This window comes from Arachis ipaensis, chromosome B10 (assembly GCF_059453495.1).
Source record: "Arachis ipaensis isolate K30076 ecotype BB chromosome B10, ASM5945349v1, whole genome shotgun sequence".
Lineage (NCBI taxonomy): Eukaryota > Viridiplantae > Streptophyta > Magnoliopsida > Fabales > Fabaceae > Arachis > Arachis ipaensis.
This window is the reverse complement of record NC_142435.1, coordinates 7,159,250-7,181,842: the sequence shown is the minus strand read 5'-3', so window position 1 is coordinate 7,181,842 and position 22,593 is coordinate 7,159,250. Positions and strand designations below refer to the sequence as shown.

Sequence of the window (22,593 nt, the reverse complement as noted above, 5' to 3'; positions counted from 1 at the left end):
CTAATGTCAGTCTGAGATCATACCCACACCATCTTTTCTAATAACATGCATTCGTAGATTCCTTAGAAAGAAGTGCCACGCATCAGCTGTCTCGCCCTCCATCAGGGCAAATGCGATAGGCATAATGTTCTGGTTTCCCATCTTGTGCAATAGCAACCAGAAGTGTACTTTTGTATTTTTCGTACAGGTGTGTGTCGTCAATTTAAACTAGAGGCTTGCAATGCTTGAACGCCTTAATGCATGGATTGAAACTCCAAAATACGCGGTGAAGTATTCTGACACCATTCGCCTCCTCACTCCCGTTGTACAGGGATCGTGTTTCTATTTGGACAATTGAGTCAGGCATCTTCTGAGTTATGACCGAGAGCCACCATAACAAAGCTTGGTAAGAATCCTCCCAACCACCGAAAACTTTGGCTATGGACTTCTACTTTGCCAACCAAACCTTTCGATAACTAATGGTGTAATTGAACCTTGACTGGACTTCTGCAATTATAGATTTGACCTTGATGGACGGGTCACTCTCAACCAATGGCCTTATAGCCTCAGCAACTGTGTCCGAGTCTAACTTGAAATGATCCTGTGAAATCATTTCCATGGTGCACGTGTGACTACCGTTGTATCTCCGTATCTCCCAACAACCTTTTTTTCGTATCAAGCTAGCTCGGATAAGCCAGTTGCACCCACTCCCATACGTCTTGCATTTTGCATAGAACGTCAGTGGTTCGAACTCATAAACATTGTAGTCGACTCCTCTAGAGATAGTGTAACTTCTGATTGCTGCAACGACAGACTTTCTAGAACTATACTCCATTCTTGAACTCTCCGTTCTCAGGGTCAGCAACACCTATAAAAAGCAGAAATCATCATTCATTGATCCATCCGAAATATAAATTTACAAAAACGTATTATTCACTCATCACGTACCTATGTTTGCATATTCCGGGAATTCCGGTGTATTCATGGCGTCAAGATCCAAATTACGCATAAAAGGTGGGACGTTCATTGGTTGACTGACTGCTGGGTGAACCACTACATTTTCCGCTGCTGCTTCGACTCCCACATTACTATCCTCGTCTTCATCACCAGCTTTATAAGTGGCTTCGAAGTCCTCTTCGCTGTCACTGTTCATTCCTTCGTACACTGCAGCTCTATCATCCTCTATATCTAAATTATTTTGAATCTCATATGCCTTTACGTTTTCAAACTCAACATACAGCTCAATCTGTGGCTGTCGCATTTGAGTCTGTCGGTGAATTTGGAACATATTCTGCATACTCTCTTCGTCAACGATCGGCATGATATCAAACTGTATTAGACCACCAAAAATTATAACCGGATTCCGGTACAATATACTGCTCACTCTCCTCAATATACTGTTCTCCATACTTTGACAGAGACCATTCTGAAGCTCGATGCACGTCATGGTGCATAGAACCACAAACAAAAACGGATTCTGAAACACAAATCTCACTCCCTCATGAGTATTTCGTATAATCTCACCGTTGCGATACACTATCACGTTTGTGGTACCCTCTATTATACTAGTAACACACTCAAAGAACACTCTTCCTCACAATGAAAAAGGTACCGGACTTTGCCTTATATAGACGAAGCACCCCTCTCCCCCGTGTTGCATCACCAACCAACCAGCCTTCGACACATATAACACCCCCCCCTCCCATGCTGACTCAGCGCCCCCTATGTGTTGCAGTCTCGTGCAACTAGACTTCGCCATGTGGCATTCACGCACATCCATGTGCTGACTCAACACTCCCCCCATGTGTTGCAATCTCGTGCAACCAGACTTCGCTACGTGTTATTCACGCCCACCCATGTGCTGACGCAGCACGCCCCCATGTGTTGCGTCTGCATGCAACACGTCCCCCTGCGTGTTGAAAGTGCACTTTGACACCCACTAATATGCAAATACACACACTGCATCCATTTCCAACTAAAACACCAAATTTAAACCCATAATCAAATTATTTTGCCTGAATGTGGTCTGTTGATTTACTTAACACGAAACACAAATCAAATGGTATTACGTAAAGGAAAAGTCTAGAGAGCCAACTTTATTGAATTCTGGCCAGCATGTAACCAGCAAAGAAAAGTGAACCATTGGATGAAATCTCATACTAATCTCACACCATTAAAATCATCATTGATGGCTATTTGATGGTTACAAGTCACAAAAGTTGCTGCCCCCTAGCACTCCTCTTACGTAAATCATTGTAACTTTGGTACTGCAAAGAATCCTGTTATTAAACAAATCAATCATGATACAACAAAAACACACATTCACCCTTTTCTTCAATATTACACCAAAGCCACTAAAAATTCAATGATGATATTGAACAAATCTCTCTAATGCCCCATAGGAGCCCCCTATGTAGCATTCCTGATGGTACAGCTCCTTGGTACATGGAGACTATGAAACTTTGGTTCCTTTGGAACAGTTAAAGTCCTCCTTCCTCGTGAACAAGGTTTCGAATTGGAAGCAGCACCACCGTTACTTGTAGGTGGAGAAGCATCATTTTGACGTGGCTTTGCTGCGTCCTTTGGCTTTGCAATCTTTGAAGGCTTTTCAAGAATAACACTTAGTTTACAAGGCGTTCCAAGGACAACCTTTCCTTTCTTCCTAGACAAAGCACTGCAATAAGGCACTTATATCGATCAATTCTCAAAAAACATAATAAAACATACATAGATACACTATGAATATGATAACTGCTTACTTACCTTGGAGGCTTAACAGCTTTAAGCTGCATCAGTTGGGATGTTGCTAACTTGTATCCATGTCCAGGTGTATTTTCCGGATCAATTTGTTTCTTAATTTTAGGACCAGGACTTTGTGTTGCTGCAATCGGATGTTTTCTCATTAGGTTGCCTCCTTTGGTGGTGGTTTCTTTCAATTGTGAGGGAACCTTTTTATCCAAATTAGCTTCTTTAAGAATTCCTCTTTCCTGCAGCATAGGAAAAAAAATAAAAAAAGAACACACAAGTCATACATAATTTATTGATATGCGCTTCTCTGTTAACTAATATACCAACTCGAGCATAGACTACTTACATCAGTTCTCAGCTTAAAAGGCTTAGGATTTGTAGGCTTTAGTTTTCTGTATTTAACAACTTGAGAACTAGTAGTGATCGATGAATGCTTCTGTTTCAAAGTCATATCCATGGAGACAAGAGAGATCAATAAATGAAGGGGAAAATATTAAAAACATGAAAGAAATTATAAACTAGACCATACCTTGTCTGTGTTCCTTGAATCCTCAGTCTTGCTGCCAAGATTGACCTTATTGGGATCATTATTTGTAGTCATTATTCTGCAGTCACCAAATAGTTCATTGATCAAATGAAGCTGATACACAAGAGGCATATAGCAGACTGTTTTGCCTTTTGAGAGAGAATCAAATTCCATACCTGTTCTCATCAGGGGCTGAAGCATTTTCCTTGTCATCGTATTCAGTCAAACCAGCCTGGTTTTCTTTGTCATCAAAGTTAACAGATTTCTCTTTATCCTTTCTCTTTATGGCTTCAGGGTTTTCACCCTTCTCTGGAACTGGTTTACTTTTCACCCCTCTCTGTTTTCTCTCTTCAGTGGTCTTCTTTTCTTCTTCTGTGGAATTTGACAGTGTGGTGGTAACAGAAGCTTCTGATGAACTCTCTACTCTTGTTGGTTTGCTACCACCAGAAATTCCTGATTCAGTGCATCTTTCCAGTGAACTACCCCTTGATTTTTCATCTATCTCCATGTCACTTGAGTCAATTTCATTTTCTTCATGGGGCAGATTAACCTGGCATTTCTCCATGCCTTTTACTCTCTTCTCCTTCCTACATCTCACAGTGTTAGTCTCCGGACCCTTGCAGTTATTAGAATACAATAAATCAAACACACGGCTTTTGACCTCGCGTCCCCTTAGTTTCTTTCTTGAGGCAGAAATGTGCAATGAGTTGTTACATTCTTCTCCATTCTTCTTCCCCCCATTGAGTTCAAGCTTCTTCATTGCCGAACACAACACTCTCATCGGTGTTTTCAGTTCCACAGAACTCTTGATCTTCACTGTCCTCTTTGGTGAGTGAAACACCAGAGCCTTGCCTACCATTCTGCTTTTAGGCACAGCAACACTCAAGGCTTTCTTGCTCTGAACAGTTCTGAATGGTTCGACAATGGAGACTTTCTTCTTTTGATTCCTTGGAGTAGTCAAAGCCTTAGCCACAGAAGGTGATTGTTTCACTTTGGCATTTGGTGTAGCAGAAGCAGAAACCTTTGCAAGAGGCTTATTAACTTTGGCCTTATTTTCAGCCATCTTGTGTGACAATGAGGAAATCAAGGCCATTCTTGACACCCTCGGCTTTGCTGGAGCTGTAAGCGGACACTTCAAATTTTCACTGCCAGACACAATTGAGAAATTGCTTCACTTCAAAGCAACAAATAAAGCACAGAAAATAACCCCAAAATAATAAGAAAAGTGTTCAACATAATGTTTTCTGTGAGCTACCTTGCTTCTCTTCTGTTTAATGCTTTTCTAAGCTTGACATTGGGACTTCTAGCTGCCATAACCTGATCAAAACCCAACAATCATTTAACCTAACTATTTATATTCATTAGTCATTGATTATTATAACCAAGTTAAACAAACTAGAGTGAAACTAGAACAAACCCTAAGAACAAAATCCTTGTAAATTGCCTCAGAATCCAACTCTTCTTCGTGCTTTTGGTCACATCCTGAGTTCCAATTCAAGAAAATTACAACAAATTTTAGTTAATTAGTTTAAGGAAGCTAAAGAGTGAGATCTGAAGAGTTTCTAATTCAAAACTTAGAAAACCTCAAGAGAGTGTAGTATTACCAAAACGCATGCAGAACCAGTGGCGGTCCTCGTCGGGGAGGCGAGGATCGGGTGCGGTGAGGTCAACGAATTTTGGCGCTTGAATCTTCTCATAGAAGTCTTCATCAATGGTTTCATCTTCTTCAATCACCGGCAAACACCGAATTTCCGCCATACTAATAAAAATAATCTTTCAATTCACTTCAATTCTTCCTCTTCTTCAAGAGAGAGAGAGCGAGCGTGTAATGTGGAGACAGGAACACAGTAGCGATTAAGGTTTGTAGTAAAAAGTGAGGGGGTTCAAAGGACACATTTTTAAATTCGTTAGTTCTATCAAAATAGCCGTTAGGATTCCGACAGCCTGGTTGGCTGGTAAGAATAAACGGTATGTAATGGGTATGGGGTCTTCTCGGAATTACATCTTTTTTTTGGTTTACTGAATGGGCTCGGTTCCTGAATGACCCAAATCATGTGGCCCAATCATATCATAGCCCATAATAATGATTTTATCATGGCCCAAGATCATGAATAATGAGAGATTTTTGTAAAAAAAAAAACCCAAGTATAAATAACTAAAATAACCAATCAAATTGGGTTGGTCCAATAGTTAGCTCACTAATTCGTTTAAACAAATGTGGGGGTTCAAATCTCGCCTTGTGCATGCAGCATCTCATTGGCCAGTGGCAAACTCTTAACTGAAGCTTAGTACCGCAGTAGATTAGTCCTTAACCTGTTAGGTTGGAGGATACCGAGAGGGCTATTCAAGGTTTGGTTAATCCAAAAACCAAACCTGTTTTTGGGTTAACCAAAAATATAATTTAGTTAATTAACTAAATTGGTTTTATGTGATAAAACTGGTTATTAAGTAGTTAGAAAATTCAAAAATTGGGTTTTAACTGGTTATAAAAATAAAAACCAATTTTAAAAAATAACCAGTTTAAAAAAACCGATTTTTACATAGAAAAATTGAATTAAAAAAAATAAAAAAAAATCGGTTTTTAATCGGTTAAAAATCGTTTTAAACCGGTTAGAAATTGGTTTTTACAAAAAAAATCGGTTAACCAATTTAAACACAAATTACATAAAATTTGGTTTTGGTTTTGATTAACCAGTTAAAAATCGGTTTTTAAAATTTGACTTTGGTTAATCACTTTTTAATAATATGGATATGATTTTAAAATTGTTTTATTAAATTGGTTAACTAAAATGTGATTATGATTTTAATTACAATTTAGTTATTTTATGAACACTCTTAGATACAGTGGCAAATCCAAAAAAAAAAAATTAAAATAACTGTTGTGATAAGAATGAGCAACGTGGATGCCCATTCCCATGCAAGACTCATATTTTCAAAGAGAGAATGAATATTAAATATGTGTTGAAAATCAAGATCCCATGCATGTATAAATAGGGGGTATGGTACGAGGCTTTACACACAACAAGAAATAAAAATACTCTCTCTTTTCTTTCTTACACAGAAGCAAGTAATAAGAAATCTATTCCCTCTTTATGCTACAATCAAATACTATTCTCCTTATATTTCTACTACAATTCTTTCTCCTATTTTATTTTATAAGTATTTTAAACTCTATTTTCTATTACTCTTTACATATAATATTAATAGCAATATTAACCATCTTTATTATATTGAGATAGTATCAAATGCAAATCTCTCTCTCTTTATTTTTAATACTTTTCCTTATCTTTGTATATATATACACAATACAACATATAATATTATTATATATATATAACAATTATTGAGCTAATTATATTAATAATAGAGTCTTCTATTTATACATCTTTATTTTATATATCTTTTATTTATTTTACAACACGTTATCAGCACGAGACTCTGATCAAATCTTTAGGAAGACTCAGATAACAAATTTTCATTATGTCGAAGCTCTCTCATCTTGAATTCAATGCTCTCGATATATCTGGAAACAATTATTTATCATGGATACTAGATGCTGAAATCCATCTTGATTCAATGGATCTTGGAGATACCATTAAGGCTGAAAATAATGCATCCCAGAAGGATAAAGCTAAAGCCATGATTTTTCTCCGTCGTCATCTTGACGAAGGATTGAAAAATGAGTATCTTACATTAAAAGATCCTGCAGATCTTTGGAAAGACCTTGAAGAAAGGTATAATCATCAGAAAACGGTGATACTTCCTCAGGCCCGATATGAATGGACGCATTTGCGTTTACAAGATTTTAAATCTATAAATGAATATAATTCTGCAATGTTTCGAATCACCTCACGAATGAAATTGTGTGGGGAAAAAATAACTGATCATGATATGTTGGAGAAAACTTTCTCAACCTTCCATGCCTCGAATGTGCTCCTGCAGCAGCAGTATCGAGAGAAAGGGTTCAAGAAATATTCTGAGTTAATTTCTTGCCTTCTTGTTGCCGAACGCAACAATGAGTTGTTATTAAAAAATCATGAAGCGCGCCCAGCTGGCGCCGCCCCATTTCCTGAAGTAAATGCGGCAAATCATTACCCCAGAAGAGGTAAATGGCAAGCTTTTAATAACAAGAAAAATTATGGAAGGAAAAAGAATTATGTTCAAAAGAGAGGATCTCACCAGAAGTGGGACAAAGAAAAGAATATCGGGCAGAATAAATCAACCGAGGAGAAGTGTTTCCGCTGTGGTGGAAAGGGCCATTGGTCTCGTACCTGTCGTACCCCAAGGCACCTAGTCGATCTTTACCAGGCATCTTTGAAAAAGAACGACAAAGGAAAGGAAACAAATTTTGTTTCAAATGATGCTGAGAACTCCACCACTCATTATGATGTATCTGATTTCTTTGAGGATCCTGAAGGAAATATTGGTCATTTGATCAATGATGGAATAGTTTAATATGTGGGATTGTGAAGTATATATGTAAATAAATAATTGTTAAGTTTTATTTTCTATGTATTTAAGTTTCAAATGTGATGTACATAAATAATGAAATATTAATGAATTTTGAAATTATTAAATGTGTCAAATTTTAAAATAAAATTTTAGTATATGACATTATTTTATGTACAGTATTTCTTAGAAAATAATTCTGATCAAGTATTCAATTTAACTATGCATACTACTCATTTTATTATTATTTGTTTTTGAAGAGAATGGCAAGGATATGTAATGAAGATGTATGCCTTGCGGATAGTGCAAGTTCGCACACTATTCTCAAAAGTGATATATATTTTACCCATCTTGTGCCAAAAGAGGAATATGTTAACACTATTATTGGATCAGGCAATGTGATAGAAGGCTCCGGAAGAGCTATAATTTTGTTTCCTGGAGGAACAAAATTTATAATAAATAATGCACTATTATCTACCAAGTCTCTGAGAAACTTGTTGAGTTTCAAAGATATTCGCCGAAATGGATATCATGTTGAGACGATGAATGAGGGAAATCATGAGTATTTATGTATCACAACTCATGATTCAAATAAGAAAGTTATATTAGAAAAATTACCCTCACTTTCATCTGGGTTGTATTATACCAAGATTAGTGCAATTGAATCACATGCCACTGTAAACCAGAAGTTTACTAACTCAAATGAGTTCATAACTTGGCACGACCGATTGGGTCATCCGGGAACAACCATGATGAGAAGAATTATTGAAAACTCTCATGGACATTCACTAAAGAACCAGAAGATTCTTAAATCTAGTGAATTTTGTTGTGCTGCATGTTCTCAAGGGAAATTAATTTTAAGGCCATCACCAGTAAAGATTGGATTTGAGTCCCCTGAATTCCTAGAAAGGATTCAAGGTGATATATGTGGACCTATTCATCCACCATGTGGATCTTTTAGATATTTTATGGTCCTGATAGACGCATCTTCAAGATGGTCACATGTGTGCTTATTATCTTCTCGCAACCTGGCGTTTGCGAGATTACTGGCTCAAATTATTCGATTAAAAGCACAATTTCCAGAAAATCCAATTAAAGCAATTCGTCTTGATAATGCTGGTGAATTTACTTCCCAAGCTTTTGATGCTTATTGTATGGCTAATGGAATAAGTGTTGAACATCCAGTAGCTTATGTTCACACACAAAATGGGTTAGCAGAATCACTTATTAAGCGTCTCCAATTAATTGCTAGACCCTTGCTTATGAGAACAAATCTCCCAACCTCGGTTTGGGGGCATGCAGTTTTACATGCTGCAGCACTTATTCGTTTGAGGCCAACGAGTTACCATCAGTTCTCTCCTATGCAATTAGCTTTTGGCCAGCAGCCAAATGTTTCCCATTTAAGAATATTTGGGTGTGCGATATATGTTCCCATTGCGCCACCTAATCGCACCAAAATGGGACCCCAAAGAAAATTGGGGATATATGTTGGATATGATTCTCCCTCTATAGTGAGGTATCTTGAGATACAAACTGGTGATGTGTTTAAAGCCCGGTTTGCGGATTGTCATTTTGATGAATCAAAATTTCCAACATTAGGGGGAGAGAATAAGCTTCCTGAAAAGGAACTTAATTGGAATGCATCATCGTTGATGCATTTAGATCCTCGATCAGCGCAATGTGAACTAGAAGTTCAAAAGATTATACATTTGCAAAGAATAGCAAATGAATTGCCTGATGCATTTTCCGATACAAAGAGGATAACCAAATCTTATATACCAGCGGAAAATGTACCAATTCGAATTGATGTCCCAGTAGGACAAGTAGCTACTGAAGCGAATTCACGCCAGAAGCGTGGCAGGGCGGAAAATGCCCCAATTCGAATTGATGTCCCAGTTGGACAAACTGCCACTGAAGCAAATACACGCCAGAAGCGTGGCAGGCCTGTCGGTTCCAAAGATAGAAATCCTCGAAAGAGAAAAGAGGTAAATATTATTCCTGTTGAAAAAGACATAGTAGAGACACCTGCAGTTGTCCAAAATTCTGATATAACGCCAGAAGATGTTCAGGTACCTGAAAATTGTGAAAATGACGAGATCTCGATAAATTATGTCTTTACAGGAGAGAAATGGGACCGAAATAAGACAATTGTCAATGAAATATTTGCATATAATGTGGCAGTAGATATCATGCATGAAAGTAAGGATCTTGAGCCAAGATCAGTCGAAGAATGTCGACAAAGAAGTGATTGGCCAAAATGGGAAGCAGCCATGAAGGCTGAATTAGACTCACTTGCAAAACGTGAAGTCTTCGGACCTGTAGTCCGTACACCTGAAGATGTAAAACCTGTTGGATATAAGTGGGTATTTGTGAGAAAACGAAATGAGAAAAATGAAGTTGTGCGCTATAAAGCCCGACTTGTGGCACAAGGTTTTTCACAAAGGCCCGGTATAGATTATGAAGAAACGTATTCCCCTGTAGTGGATGCGATAACTTTGCGTTATTTGGTCAGCTTATCTGCATATCATAAACTGCATATGCATTTAATGGATGTGGTAACAGCCTATTTATACGGCTCATTAGATCGGGATATCTATATGAAAGTCCCTGAAGGATTAAAGATATCTAAACCATCCAATGAATATTCGCAAGGGTTATACTCAGTCAAATTGCAAAGATCTTTATATGGTCTAAAGCAATCTGGACGAATGTGGTATAATCGTCTTACTGAGTATCTGGCCAAAAACGGATTCAAGAATGATGATATCTGCCCATGTGTTTTCATAAAGAAAACTACATCTGGGTTCATTATAATTGCTGTGTACGTTGATGATTTAAATATCATTGGGACTCCTGAAGAGATTCCAACAATTATAAAAACTCTAAAAGAAGAGTTTGAGATGAAAGATCTTGGAAAGACTAAATTTTGTCTCGGCCTGCAGATCGAGCATATAAAAGACGGGATCTTTATTCATCAAACAACATACACAGAAAAGATCTTGAAAAGATTTTATATGGATAAGTCACATCCATTAAGTACCCCAATGATTGTAAGATCTTTAGATGTGAAAAAGGATCAATTCCGTCCTAAAGAAGAAAATGAAGATATCCTTGGTCCTGAAGTACCATATCTTAGTGCCATTGGAGCGCTAATGTATCTTGCTAATAATACGCGACCTGACATATCATTCGCGGTGAATTTACTAGCAAGGTATAGTTCCTCTCCAACCAGAAGACATTGGAGTGGAATCAAACAAATTTTTCGATATCTTCATGGAACGGTTGATATGGGATTGTTTTATCCCTATGGATCCAAGTCACAACTAGTTGGCTATGCAGATGCCGGATACCTGTCTGATCCACATAAAGGGAGGTCTCAAACAGGATACCTATTCACATATGGTGGTACAGCTATATCTTGGAGGTCCACGAAACAGACAATTGCTGCAACATCCTCTAATCATGCTGAAATACTGGCGATTCATAAAGCTAGTCGCGAGTGTTTTTGGCTAAGGAGTCTGATTCAATATATTATGTCATCATGTGGACTGATTGATCATAAGATAGCTCCAACTGTCCTGTTTGAAGATAATACAGCATGCATTGCTCAACTTAAGGGTGGATACATCAAAGGTGATAGAACAAAGCATATTTCTCCCAAATTCTTCTTCACTCATGACCTTCAAAATCAAGGGACAATTGATGTCCAACAGATCCGTTCAAGTGACAATCTGGCAGATTTATTTACAAAGTCACTCCCAAAATCCTCCTTTGAAAGATTGGTACATGAGATTGGGATGCGCCGATTTCGAGACGTTAAATGATGTCGGCAAGAGGGGGAGACTGTACTCTTTTTTCCTTGGTCAGGTTTTTTTCCCATTGGGTTTTTCTTGACAAGGTTTTTAATGAGGCAGTCCCCATCACAAAGGATATTGTACTCTTTTCCCTTCACTAAGGTTTTTTTCCCACAGGGTTTTCCTTTGGTAAGGTTTTAATGAGACAATAATCCTAAATGGGCATCCAAGGGGGAGTGTTGTGATAAGAATGAGCAACGTGGATGCCCATTCCCATGCAAGACTCATATTTTCAAAGAGAGAATGAATATTAAATATGTGTTGAAAATCAAGATCCCATGCATGTATAAATAGGGGGGTATGGTACGAGGCTTTACACACAACAAGAAATAAAAATACTCTCTCTTTTCTTTCTTACACAGAAGCAAGTAATAAGAAATCTATTCCCTCTTTATGCTACAATCAAATACTATTCTCCTTATATTTCTACTACAATTCTTTCTCCTATTTTATTTTATAAGTATTTTAAACTCTATTTTCTATTACTCTTTACATATAATATTAATAGCAATATTAACCATCTTTATTATATTGAGATAGTATCAAATGCAAATCTCTCTCTCTTTATTTTTAATACTTTTCCTTATCTTTGTATATATATACACAATACAACATATAATATTATTATATATATATAACAATTATTGAGCTAATTATATTAATAATAGAGTCTTCTATTTATACATCTTTATTTTATATATCTTTTATTTATTTTACAACAATAACCACGCTGAAGCTTTAATTGAATGGTTTATCGTGATATTTCTTAATAAGCTGCATTTGAGTTCAGATTTTATTAGAGACAATTGATAAACTCTTAAATACAGTATGTGTTAGAGTTGTATGAAAAAAAAGGTAAAATAACCACCGCATGTTATTTATTTTTCATGCATTTTCCAATAAGATAAAATATGGAATAGATATTATCACTTTCCAATGAATAGTGTCGCTCTTTAATTACATATTATTCCTAAATTAGGAAATGGATATTAACACTAGTGCCACTTCTATCTTTAACATATTCATGAAAAAATACAACCAAAAAAGGCATGCATAGACTAATATTATATCAATAGGAGGAATAAAATTCTCACCTCCTTTATAAAAAAAAAATTCTCCCATAATAAAAGTTAATTAAAAAATTACACACAAAAGAAAGTGCTAATATCAAATTAAAAGTTGCAATATTTTTCTCCTTAAAAAAATTGAATTTAGTTAACATGTATTTTAAGAAGGTTTAATTACTCTGTTGGTCCCTATAGTTTCACCAAATTTTTAATTAGGTCCCTATACTTTTTTTCCATTCAATTGGGTCCCTACACTGCTTTTAATTTTGTAATTACGTCCTTTTCATGTTAAAAATGTTAAAATTAACATAATATTTTTACCAGAATGCATGCGGTCAAAGATTTAATTAAGTTTTTAATTATAAATACCTTCAATTTGCGAATAAATATTTAGTTAACTCTAATATTTTTTACACTAGGAAGGACTTAATTATAAAATTATAGTAGTGTAGGGATCCAATTGAAAGGAAAAAAAGTATAGGGACCTAATTAAAAATTTGGTGAAACTATAGGGACCAACAGAGTAATTAAACCTTTTAAGAACACATAATAAATATATTATTAATAAAATATTTTAAATTTTTTATTTAATAAATATAAAATAAATATATTAAAAATTTAAATTTTTATATTTTTAATTTATAATCTTAATTTATGTTATTAGAGCACATTATATAAATTTAAAAAAATAATGCAACATGATCATCATTTCATTGGTTCGTGCGTGCTAAGTCAACTCTCAAGTCATGGCACAACTTTGAACTTCCCACTCCCACTGGACTGAAAATAAGTCAACTTTATTGAGTTTGTGCGTTAAGTCAATTTGGTTCGGTGTTTTAGGCCTTTAGCACTTAAATTTTTCAACACTAGGGCTGCGTATATTTTTTAGAATAGGACAAAAAATAAGAACAAAATATAAAAAATAGAGATATAAAATTTTATATTTTTATATTTTATTTGGTGATAAATTAAAATAAATTATAAAAATTTAATTTATTATCATTTTTTTTATTTAAAAATTTTTTTTAAAAAATATAATAATAAAAAAATATAATTATAAAAAATTAATAAAAATAATAAAAGAAATAAAAGATAAGTTGTGTCTTTAGTTAGTATTTTTGTCCTCTTAAAATAGATACAAAATATATTAATTCAATATCTTAAATATAATATTTATGTATATATTTCATCTGTCAAACACAATTTTATATCTCCGTATATCCCCGTCTCAATGTCATATCCCTGAAAACAAACACAGCCCAAAAGAACATGGACCATGGGTTAAATGATAAACTAGTCACTGATTTTATCCATCCATTTTTTTTTGGTGCAAATCATGAATGAATGAATTCTACGTAGTCCGCAGCAGTAGCACACAATCGAGATTTTCTTCTTTTCTTACATTTAAAGCTAACTGCTCTAAAACTGAATTAGGTTTTTAATTCTCAGCTACTTGCCTTCTTCCATTCACGTTCGATTTAATGCACTTTAATGGCTTAGTTGGCAGTTAGGACGTGTCTTCTTCTTGTTTTTTTGCAACCACACCTTTCAAGTTTGAAGGGAGTAATGCTACTATTTACTAATTACTATACTCTCATGTTGATAAACATGTTAATTTTGTAAGTGTAAAGAGTGTATAAAATTAGTCTCACATAAAAAATAAAAAAAATTAAAAAATTTAATAATTTAATATTTTAAAATTTTTAATTAAATGTATTATTTTCTCATTTTATGTTTTATCACGTGTCACTTGACGTGTAAAAAAATTATTTATAATCAAAATAGTTCCTAAAAGTTTAGACGTAAGTCATTTTTATCCTTAAAATTTTAAAAATTAATCCAATTAATCCTTATATAAATTTCTTTTATTTTTTTTATAATATTAAATTTAAAATATTTTTTATAGTACTAATTTTAATATTATTTTTTAGACTTTAATAAATAAATTTTTTTACCTAAAATAATAAAAATAATTAAATTATTATAAAATTATTTAGTCATTTGTATTTTAAATTTTATATTTTCAAATTGTAATTTTTTATTGTGACATTTTTTTATTTAAACGAGTTTATCAAATTATTGTTGATTATATATTTAAAAATTTAATATTTTAAGTTTATAGTTTATTTTTTTAAAATAACTACTATATTTATTTAGTGAAATAAAAGATTAAAATATTTAAAATAATCATTATATTTATTTAGTGAAATTTAAAATATTAAAATTCTAATTTTTTAATAACTACTATATTTATTTAGGGAGATATAAAAGATTAGAATATTTAAAATAACTACTATATTTATTTAGTAAAATTCAAAATATTAAAACTATATTTTAGATTTTACTAAATAAATATAGTAGTTATTTTAAATATTCTAATCTTTTATATCTCACTCTATAAATATAGTAATTATTTTTAAAAAAATATAATAAAATATTAAGATTCAACAAGTGATTCCACGAATCGGTTTTTCAATTATTGAGTTCTATCGTATATATTAAATAATAATATTAAAAATTATAATTTTAAAAATTTTAAAAGATTTAAATTTTAAAATAAATATTATATTAAATAGTAAGATTTAAAATATTAAATTTTTAAATATATAATCAACAATAATTTGATAAATTCGTTTAAATAAAAAAAATTTGCTATAAAAAATTATAATTTGAAAATATAAAATTTAAAATACAAATAACAAAATAATTTTATAATAATTTAAATTATTTTTATTATTTTATGTAAAAAAATTATTTATTAAAGAATAATATTAAAATTAATACTATAAAAAATACTTCAACTTTAATATTATGAAAAAAATAAAAAAAATTATATAAAAACTAATTTGATTAATTTTTAAAATTTTAAGGATGAAAATGACTTACATCTAAATTTTCAGGAACTATTTTGATTATAAATAATTTTTTACATGTCAACCAATCATATTGTGACACGTGGCATTAACCTGCCATGCCACGTGTCACTTAACGTGACACGTCATCAGTTGTTATCATCTAATTAACGGAAGGACCAATTTGACTTACGTTTTATCTTTTCAACACTAATATGACTAAAAAAATCTTTTGAAGATTAATTTGAAAAATAAGTAATCTTTCAGGAACGAATTTAGCTATTAACTCATTTATTAACATGTTGTTGAACACAAATTACCCATCAAACCACATTAGTATTATATTTTCATGTTATTATACAATGTTTTCTTGAAATAAATAAAAGAATAAAGAATGAATAATAAAGATAAAATTAAAAAAAATGAAAAGAAAAATATGAAAAAATAGTTATAAGTATAAAAGATAAAAAGATAACATATATATATATATATATATATATATATATATATATATATATATATATATATATATATATATATATATAGGAACACTAAAGCAGCAATTATATATAAAACCCTGTTTCTATTGTATATACTATATAGAATAGATATAGATAAGTATTAGTTTATTAAAATGAAAAAAAAAAGAGACACGAAAAGATTAGCCAAATATAATTGGTTTATGTGTGAAATCAGATACCATCGAAGTTGGATTCAATTTAAAAAATGAAACAAAAATGATTTATTAAAGAAGGGTCTAATTTACTTTTCGTTTTAAGAGAATAAAAATAAAAGTTGGTTGGTCGTCTATAAAAAGAATGAAGAAAGAAGAGTGTAACACGATAAGGGTGTATCAACATTCTTAGTTCTCATTAATCTCTCTTCATTATTTCCCAAACTATGTCTCACAGTTTCACCAATCCCTTGTTCTTATTCTTGCCAATGGATTATATGTTCATTTTTGGAAGTGTCATAGCTTCTGGTTTGGTGTTTGTGCTTGTTCTGTACGGTTCTGCATCAAACAAGAGAAAATCCAGTGTTCCAAGTGCAACAACACATGCACAAAGTATAAAGACATCAGAAAATGGTACATGGACTCCACCACAAGTCTCAGAAGGATGTGATGACATCATTATTGTAGGTGCTGGTGTTGCTGGTGCAGCCCTTGCTTTCACTCTTGGAAAGGTAGTACAAATGCTTCTTTTCTAGTTTCCTCTATTTAAAATTCTATTTTATGATGGTTTCTTTGAGTTATAGCCTCTACATAAGTCTTAACTCAGAGATAAGATCTTATACTATGGTCTAACTAAATTGACATAAATAATGTTAGCTTATAAGACTGTTCTGAATGAAACTATGCAAGTTGAATATGGATAAAATGCAGAAAATGTAGTTATAGGCAGCAAAGAATGTATATTCTAGAGAGAATAGTGTTTTGTATATATCCATTTTCTGTTTTTGTTTCTATGGCTTGGAGCTCCAATGGTTCTTTTTCATGAAGGGAAGCATAGATATATGTTCTAGAATTTAATTTTGATGTACTGTCAATGTAAAGTAGTTTTACACGTTCTAAAGGGATGAATGAACAAGACAGGATTGTGGATTTTGTCTCAGGATGGAAGACGAGTTCATGTTATCGAAAGGGACTTGAATGAACAAGAGAGGATTGTGGGTGAATTGCTTCAACCTGGGGGATATCTTAAGCTGATTGAGTTAGGACTTGAGGGTAAGCAAGAAATATTCAATCTTGAATTCTTGATGGATGACAAGGTTTTTTGTGACAAATTATTGAAGAATTTCAATCTTAGGAATGAACACATTCCCCTGACTCTGCTCATCAAATTCAAGGCTCTTAACAGAATGAATGTTATGAGTTGTTGCAGATTGTGTGGATGAAATTGATGCACAACAAGTCTTTGGCTATGCCCTTTACAAAGATGGGAAAAATACCAAGCTCTCTTATCCCTTGGAAAAGTTTAGTTCTGATATTTCCGGTAAAAGCTTTCACAATGGCCGTTTCATCCAAAGAATGCGAGCGAAGGCTTCTTCTCTTCCCAAGTACAATTTTCTCACCAAGTTCACAATTTGATTCTTGAATAAATAGCTATACATGAAGACATGAAGTTCATATGATCTTGCTTTTGTACTACTATGTTTTGCAGTGTAAAATTAGAACAAGGAACTGTCACATCTCTATTAGAAGAAAATGGAATTGTCAAAGGAGTTCACTACAAAACTAAGAGTGGAGAAGAGCTTACAGCAAAGGCTCCTCTCACCATAGTTTGTGATGGTTGTTTTTCCAACTTAAGGCGTTCTCTTTGCAATCCTAAGGTATGAATTCTATCACATATTGTAGAATAGAATAATGGTTCATAGTTCAAAGTTATTCAAGAGATTTTTTAACTTTTTTCAGGTTGATCTACCATCTTATTTTGTTGGTCTGATCCTGGAGAATTGTAATCTTCCATATGCAAACCATGGACATGTTATCTTAGGTGATCCTTCACCAATCTTGTTTTATCCAATCAGCAGCACTGAAATTCGGTGTTTGGTGGATGTGCCTGGCCAAAAACTACCTTCTCTTGGCAATGGCGACATGGCACGTTATCTGAAAACAGTGGTGGCTCCTCAGGTAGAAACCTGAACCATTCTGAGATTTGATACTTTTGTAAATAATGAACACTCTTGAATGTGGACTAGTATGTATGAATGTTTCATTAGGTGCCTTCAGAGCTGCATGATTCTTTTATAGCAACAGTGGAAAAAGGGAACATAAGAAGCATGCCAAATAGAAGCATGCCTGCATCTCCATATCCAACACCTGGTGCTCTTCTAATGGGTGACGCATTCAATATGCGTCACCCTTTAACAGGAGGGGGAATGACTGTGGCTTTGTCTGACATTGTTCTGCTAAGAGATCTTCTTAGGCCTTTGCGCGATCTCCATGATTCTACTGCTCTTTGCAAGTATCTTGAATCATTCTACACTCTACGTAAGGTATAATAAGTTTAGCATCGTCGAAACTCCTTCGCTCAAAAGCTTAAGCTGATAGAAAGAGACGCATGAATAGTTATATTTCTAATAAGCTTTTCATGCAAGAGCTTCTCTTTTTAGTTATAAAAGTTCTGATATCATGTGATAAAATCATTATTCTTAAAAACTAATAAGAGGAGACACGTGAATTGTTTATATCTCTAATAAGGATATTATAGATTAATACAGTATTTAGTTATATCTCGGGTTGATTTTATGTTGAATGTGTTTGCATTGCAGCCAGTGGCATCAACCATAAACACATTGGCAGGTGCATTGTACAAGGTGTTCTGCGCATCACCTGATCCGGCTAGGAAGGAAATGAGGCAAGCATGTTTTGATTATTTGAGCCTTGGAGGTGTGTTCTCTCAGGGACCAATAGCTCTACTCTCTGGTCTCAATCCTCGCCCATTGAGCTTGGTTCTCCATTTCTTTGCTGTCGCTATATATGGCGTTGGCCGCTTGCTCGTGCCATTTCCTTCGCCAACACGCATGTGGATTGGAGCTAGATTGATCTCTGTGAGTTTTCTTCTTTTTCTTTGGCACATTTTTAAGCTACAACTGAACAGTAATTGAATTTTTTTTGTAAGCTTGGCATAATTGCAGAAATATTAAGCTGTATTTGTTTTTTGGAATTGGGACTGAGACTAAGGAATTGATACTGAATATTGTGTTTAGTGATCAAAGACTGAAATTTGTTCAGTCATGGAATATAAAATTTCAGTTCCTTTAATACTTCTAGAAATAGGAGATACATAGACTGAAATTTCTAAAAACGGATATTTAAATTTAATAACATTTCTTATCGAAAATACTCTTATTTAATTTTTCAATTCCAAATCTACTCTCAAGACTCTATATCTATTTTCAACATATTGAGACATAACTCAGTCTTAGACATTTATATTAAACACAATACATTCAATCTTAGTTTTCCTTTCAAACGCAACCTTAATGTTTGTTTATCATTTATGATTTGCTCTGCAGCAAGCTCATAAATATTTTGCTGATATTTCAGGGAGCATCAGGTATAATCTTCCCTATTATCAAGGCTGAAGGAGTTAGACAAATGTTCTTCCCAGTAACTGTGCCAGCATACTACAGAACTCCCCCTGTTAATTTGCAGAACTAAATGATACTTGCAATATGTTTGTTCCAGTGTATAAAAGAATAACAGAATATAAGTCAGTGTCCAACTTGTTTGCAAAGTGTAATTAGTATCTTGCCAAAAATAAATAAGACATTGATTTTGTGCAATTTGTATCATAAAATTTGAAGAAGTCATTTTGAATATGGGACAAAACAAAGTTCCCAAACACAAATCTTGTAAGAATTAATTGATCTGTATACAGTATGATTTATTGACCTCTATGCATATCAGTGAATACAAGAGGCAATAGTGATGATGGTAGTGCTGAAACTTTGAAATATGTAGTTGAAGATTTGTAGTGTGTTAAATGAACCGGTCCTACATTGAAATGGCCATAAAATGTAGAACATGATAATGAGTAATGATGATTCTTATATTCTGAAAGCGGAAAGACTTTGACTTTTGATTTTTTATTTTGTGCAAAAAATAGTAGTTTAACTTGCATTTGTTTACGGAAACACGGAGATATAAAATTGTGTTTGACAGAGATGAAATATTATGTTAAGAGATATTAAATTAGTATATTTTATATCTATCCTAATAGAAAAGACAAAAAAATATTAACAAAAAATATAACTTAATTTTTATTATTTTTATTAATTTTTTATAATTATATTTTTTATTATTATATTGTTTTTTTCAAAATTTTTAAATAAAAAAATAAAAAATAAAAATAAATTAAATTTTTATAATTTATTTTAATTTATCATCAAATAAAATATAAAAATATTAATTTTTATATTTTATTTTTAATATTTTATTTTATTTTGTTTTCAGAAACAAAGGTAAGCTTATATACTTATCACTTGCTTAGGCTTATAGCTACTATGTAAAATTTAATATTTCTCTCAGTTGACGGGGGTTACTTGAGTTGAGGCAAATTGGTTGTAACTCACATTTATCCGTGGTTCTTTAAAAATTCTTTTATAGTTTTGGGAAAATGTTTGTAGGGTCATCCATAATTGCAAATGTAGTTACATATACCATCAATACAATTAAGCTTATTTGCTGGCATACTTCATTGCCTTGGAACAAAAAGCGATATGTTATTATATGTACATTCTAAAACAAAAAAGTTTGATGTAAACATGTTAACTTCACCTTCCCCGTCCCTACTTTCCATAATTCTGGCTTGTTAGGTTCCAATCACATTCTAGTATTCTATACAAGAGGTGAAATAATATTTGTGTCACACTTTTTCTATAATTTATGGTATAAACGATATTTTTTGTTTTATTTATTAATTATTTTTAATATTAAAAGCAAAAAGATATAGCGAGAAGTGAATTGTGCATATAGTATTTTGGATACAAAAATATAAAAATTAATCACTAAGTTAATTACTATCTATTTATTTATATATATTTTTAATATATATTTTATATTTCAAAATATATTTTATATAATAACAGATTAGTAATTTATATAGTCACAAAAAAAAGATTAGTAATTTATATTTTTTATTGATATAGTGCATAATTTGAAAGAGCAATCATTCTCCTTTTATGTTTTGCCCCCAAAATTAACAATGGATTTGGTGGTCAATTATGGTGGGAATGCCACATGAAAAATACAGCTGATAATTATTATTCTTCATTTTTTAAATGATTATATTTGTCTTTAATTAATATAATTGATGAAATAATCTATCATATTATTATTATTATTAAACACAAATTAAAAATTAAAATAAACTATTAAACTACTCTTTCACGTTAGTCCATGACAATAAAAAAAAAGTTTCGTAAATTCAGCCCATCAGAATACATAAATTCAGTTACAATTTTAATCTTTATTATCTTATCTTATCTTTACACTTTGTCCACTTTGAGATCTTCCTGTCGTCACTCTTGCACTTGCACAGCCTTGCAGCCATCAACTTAAAGCCACTCCTCAAGTAACCTACTATTGCGGGAAGTAGCTCTAATGGTGAGCAAGGAGATCGTCCCCCATTACATAGTACATGAACAAGTATGAATCATAATGTAGGCCATTGATTAAATAAAATTCCTGCAGCCTCCTTATGCACTTGAAAGACATTTTCTTGTACAAAAAGATTGCCGGTTTGTTGTAAGAAATTACGTGCAAATAAACAGCTCGGCATGTTGGAATGCTTGAAGCATATTTTATGACCTCCTTAATCAGAGAAGATGCGATTCCAAGTTTCCTATAAGTATCCACTACTCCAAGCGTCAGAATGTAAACTACAGTTTGATCTGATTTGGCCGAGTCATATCCAAGCAGATCCACTATCTCGCTTTCTTTAGCAAAAACAACCCGTGCTGTCACAAATCCAATGAGCTCATCACACCGGCCATCTGGTCGATTAGAGTCTACAACTCCCCATGACACAATGTCACATCCGTTTACCACATCGTGGAAGAAAGTAGCTTCATACCTGACGGGAAACACTTTCGTATGGATATGCTCTAAAGTCTCTAAGTCAGAAGGTCGAATGGGCCTGTAGCATATTTTTGGCTTAGTAGAAAATTTTGGGGCTACCATTGAGGTTCTTGTTCAAGAAGAAATAACTTAATCGCCAGCAAATATCTGATGTCCTTGGAACAGTCGTGCAACCACTTCTCCTTCCATTTACTCTACAACAATGATAAAGGCCATTGAATACTTGCTATTACTTTATTCTTAGAAATCAGAAATTGATGGAAGGATTTGGATCTTGTGGTTTGTGGTTCTTTCAATTTTCCTCCGCCAAACCCTTATGTATCCCTAGGACTGAATTGTAACTCTTCTGACGGAGAAAGAGCGACAAAGACGGCTTGATTGATTGAATAAGAAAAGAAGAGAAGAAGAATATTATACTTTGTATTTCTTGATTGATTGAGTTAAATTGTATAATGAAAGTAAAACTAAATATATATAGAGTATTGGTCTAAGAAAGATAAAAGTAAATATAAGATAAGAAAATAACATAAAG

General features: G+C 33.0%; 3 protein-coding genes and 1 pseudogene across 3 annotated transcripts; 1 reads left to right on the top strand and 3 right to left on the bottom strand.

Annotated features, from left to right (window-relative positions):
* Positions 1-919: 919 nt before the first annotated feature.
* On the bottom strand, positions 920-1,685 carry LOC148579065 (uncharacterized). Its single transcript, XM_088488365.1, has 2 exons — positions 1,592-1,685; positions 920-1,536 (listed from the first exon to the last, which is right to left on the bottom strand). The coding sequence occupies exons 1-2, from the start codon at positions 1,683-1,685 to the stop codon at positions 920-922; spliced, it is 711 nt and encodes a 236-aa protein (XP_088344491.1).
* Positions 1,686-2,231: 546 nt separating this feature from the next.
* Positions 2,232-5,121, bottom strand: LOC107623890 (neurofilament heavy protein). Its single transcript, XM_088503363.1, has 8 exons — positions 4,858-5,121; positions 4,671-4,735; positions 4,509-4,570; positions 3,430-4,398; positions 3,257-3,332; positions 3,074-3,163; positions 2,743-2,966; positions 2,232-2,653 (listed from the first exon to the last, which is right to left on the bottom strand). The coding sequence occupies exons 1-8, from the start codon at positions 5,009-5,011 to the stop codon at positions 2,389-2,391; spliced, it is 1,905 nt and encodes a 634-aa protein (XP_088359489.1). The 5' UTR covers positions 5,012-5,121; the 3' UTR covers positions 2,232-2,388.
* An 11,055-nt stretch (positions 5,122-16,176) lies between these two features.
* LOC107624122 (squalene monooxygenase SE1) lies at positions 16,177-19,911 on the top strand. Its single transcript, XM_016326583.3, has 8 exons — positions 16,177-16,660; positions 17,090-17,201; positions 17,359-17,533; positions 17,638-17,806; positions 17,889-18,107; positions 18,197-18,472; positions 18,749-19,027; positions 19,527-19,911. The coding sequence occupies exons 1-8, from the start codon at positions 16,376-16,378 to the stop codon at positions 19,638-19,640; spliced, it is 1,629 nt and encodes a 542-aa protein (XP_016182069.1). The 5' UTR covers positions 16,177-16,375; the 3' UTR covers positions 19,641-19,911.
* A 1,542-nt stretch (positions 19,912-21,453) lies between these two features.
* Positions 21,454-22,268, bottom strand: LOC107620036 (histone acetyltransferase MCC1 pseudogene; annotated as a pseudogene).
* Positions 22,269-22,593: the final 325 nt, after the last annotated feature.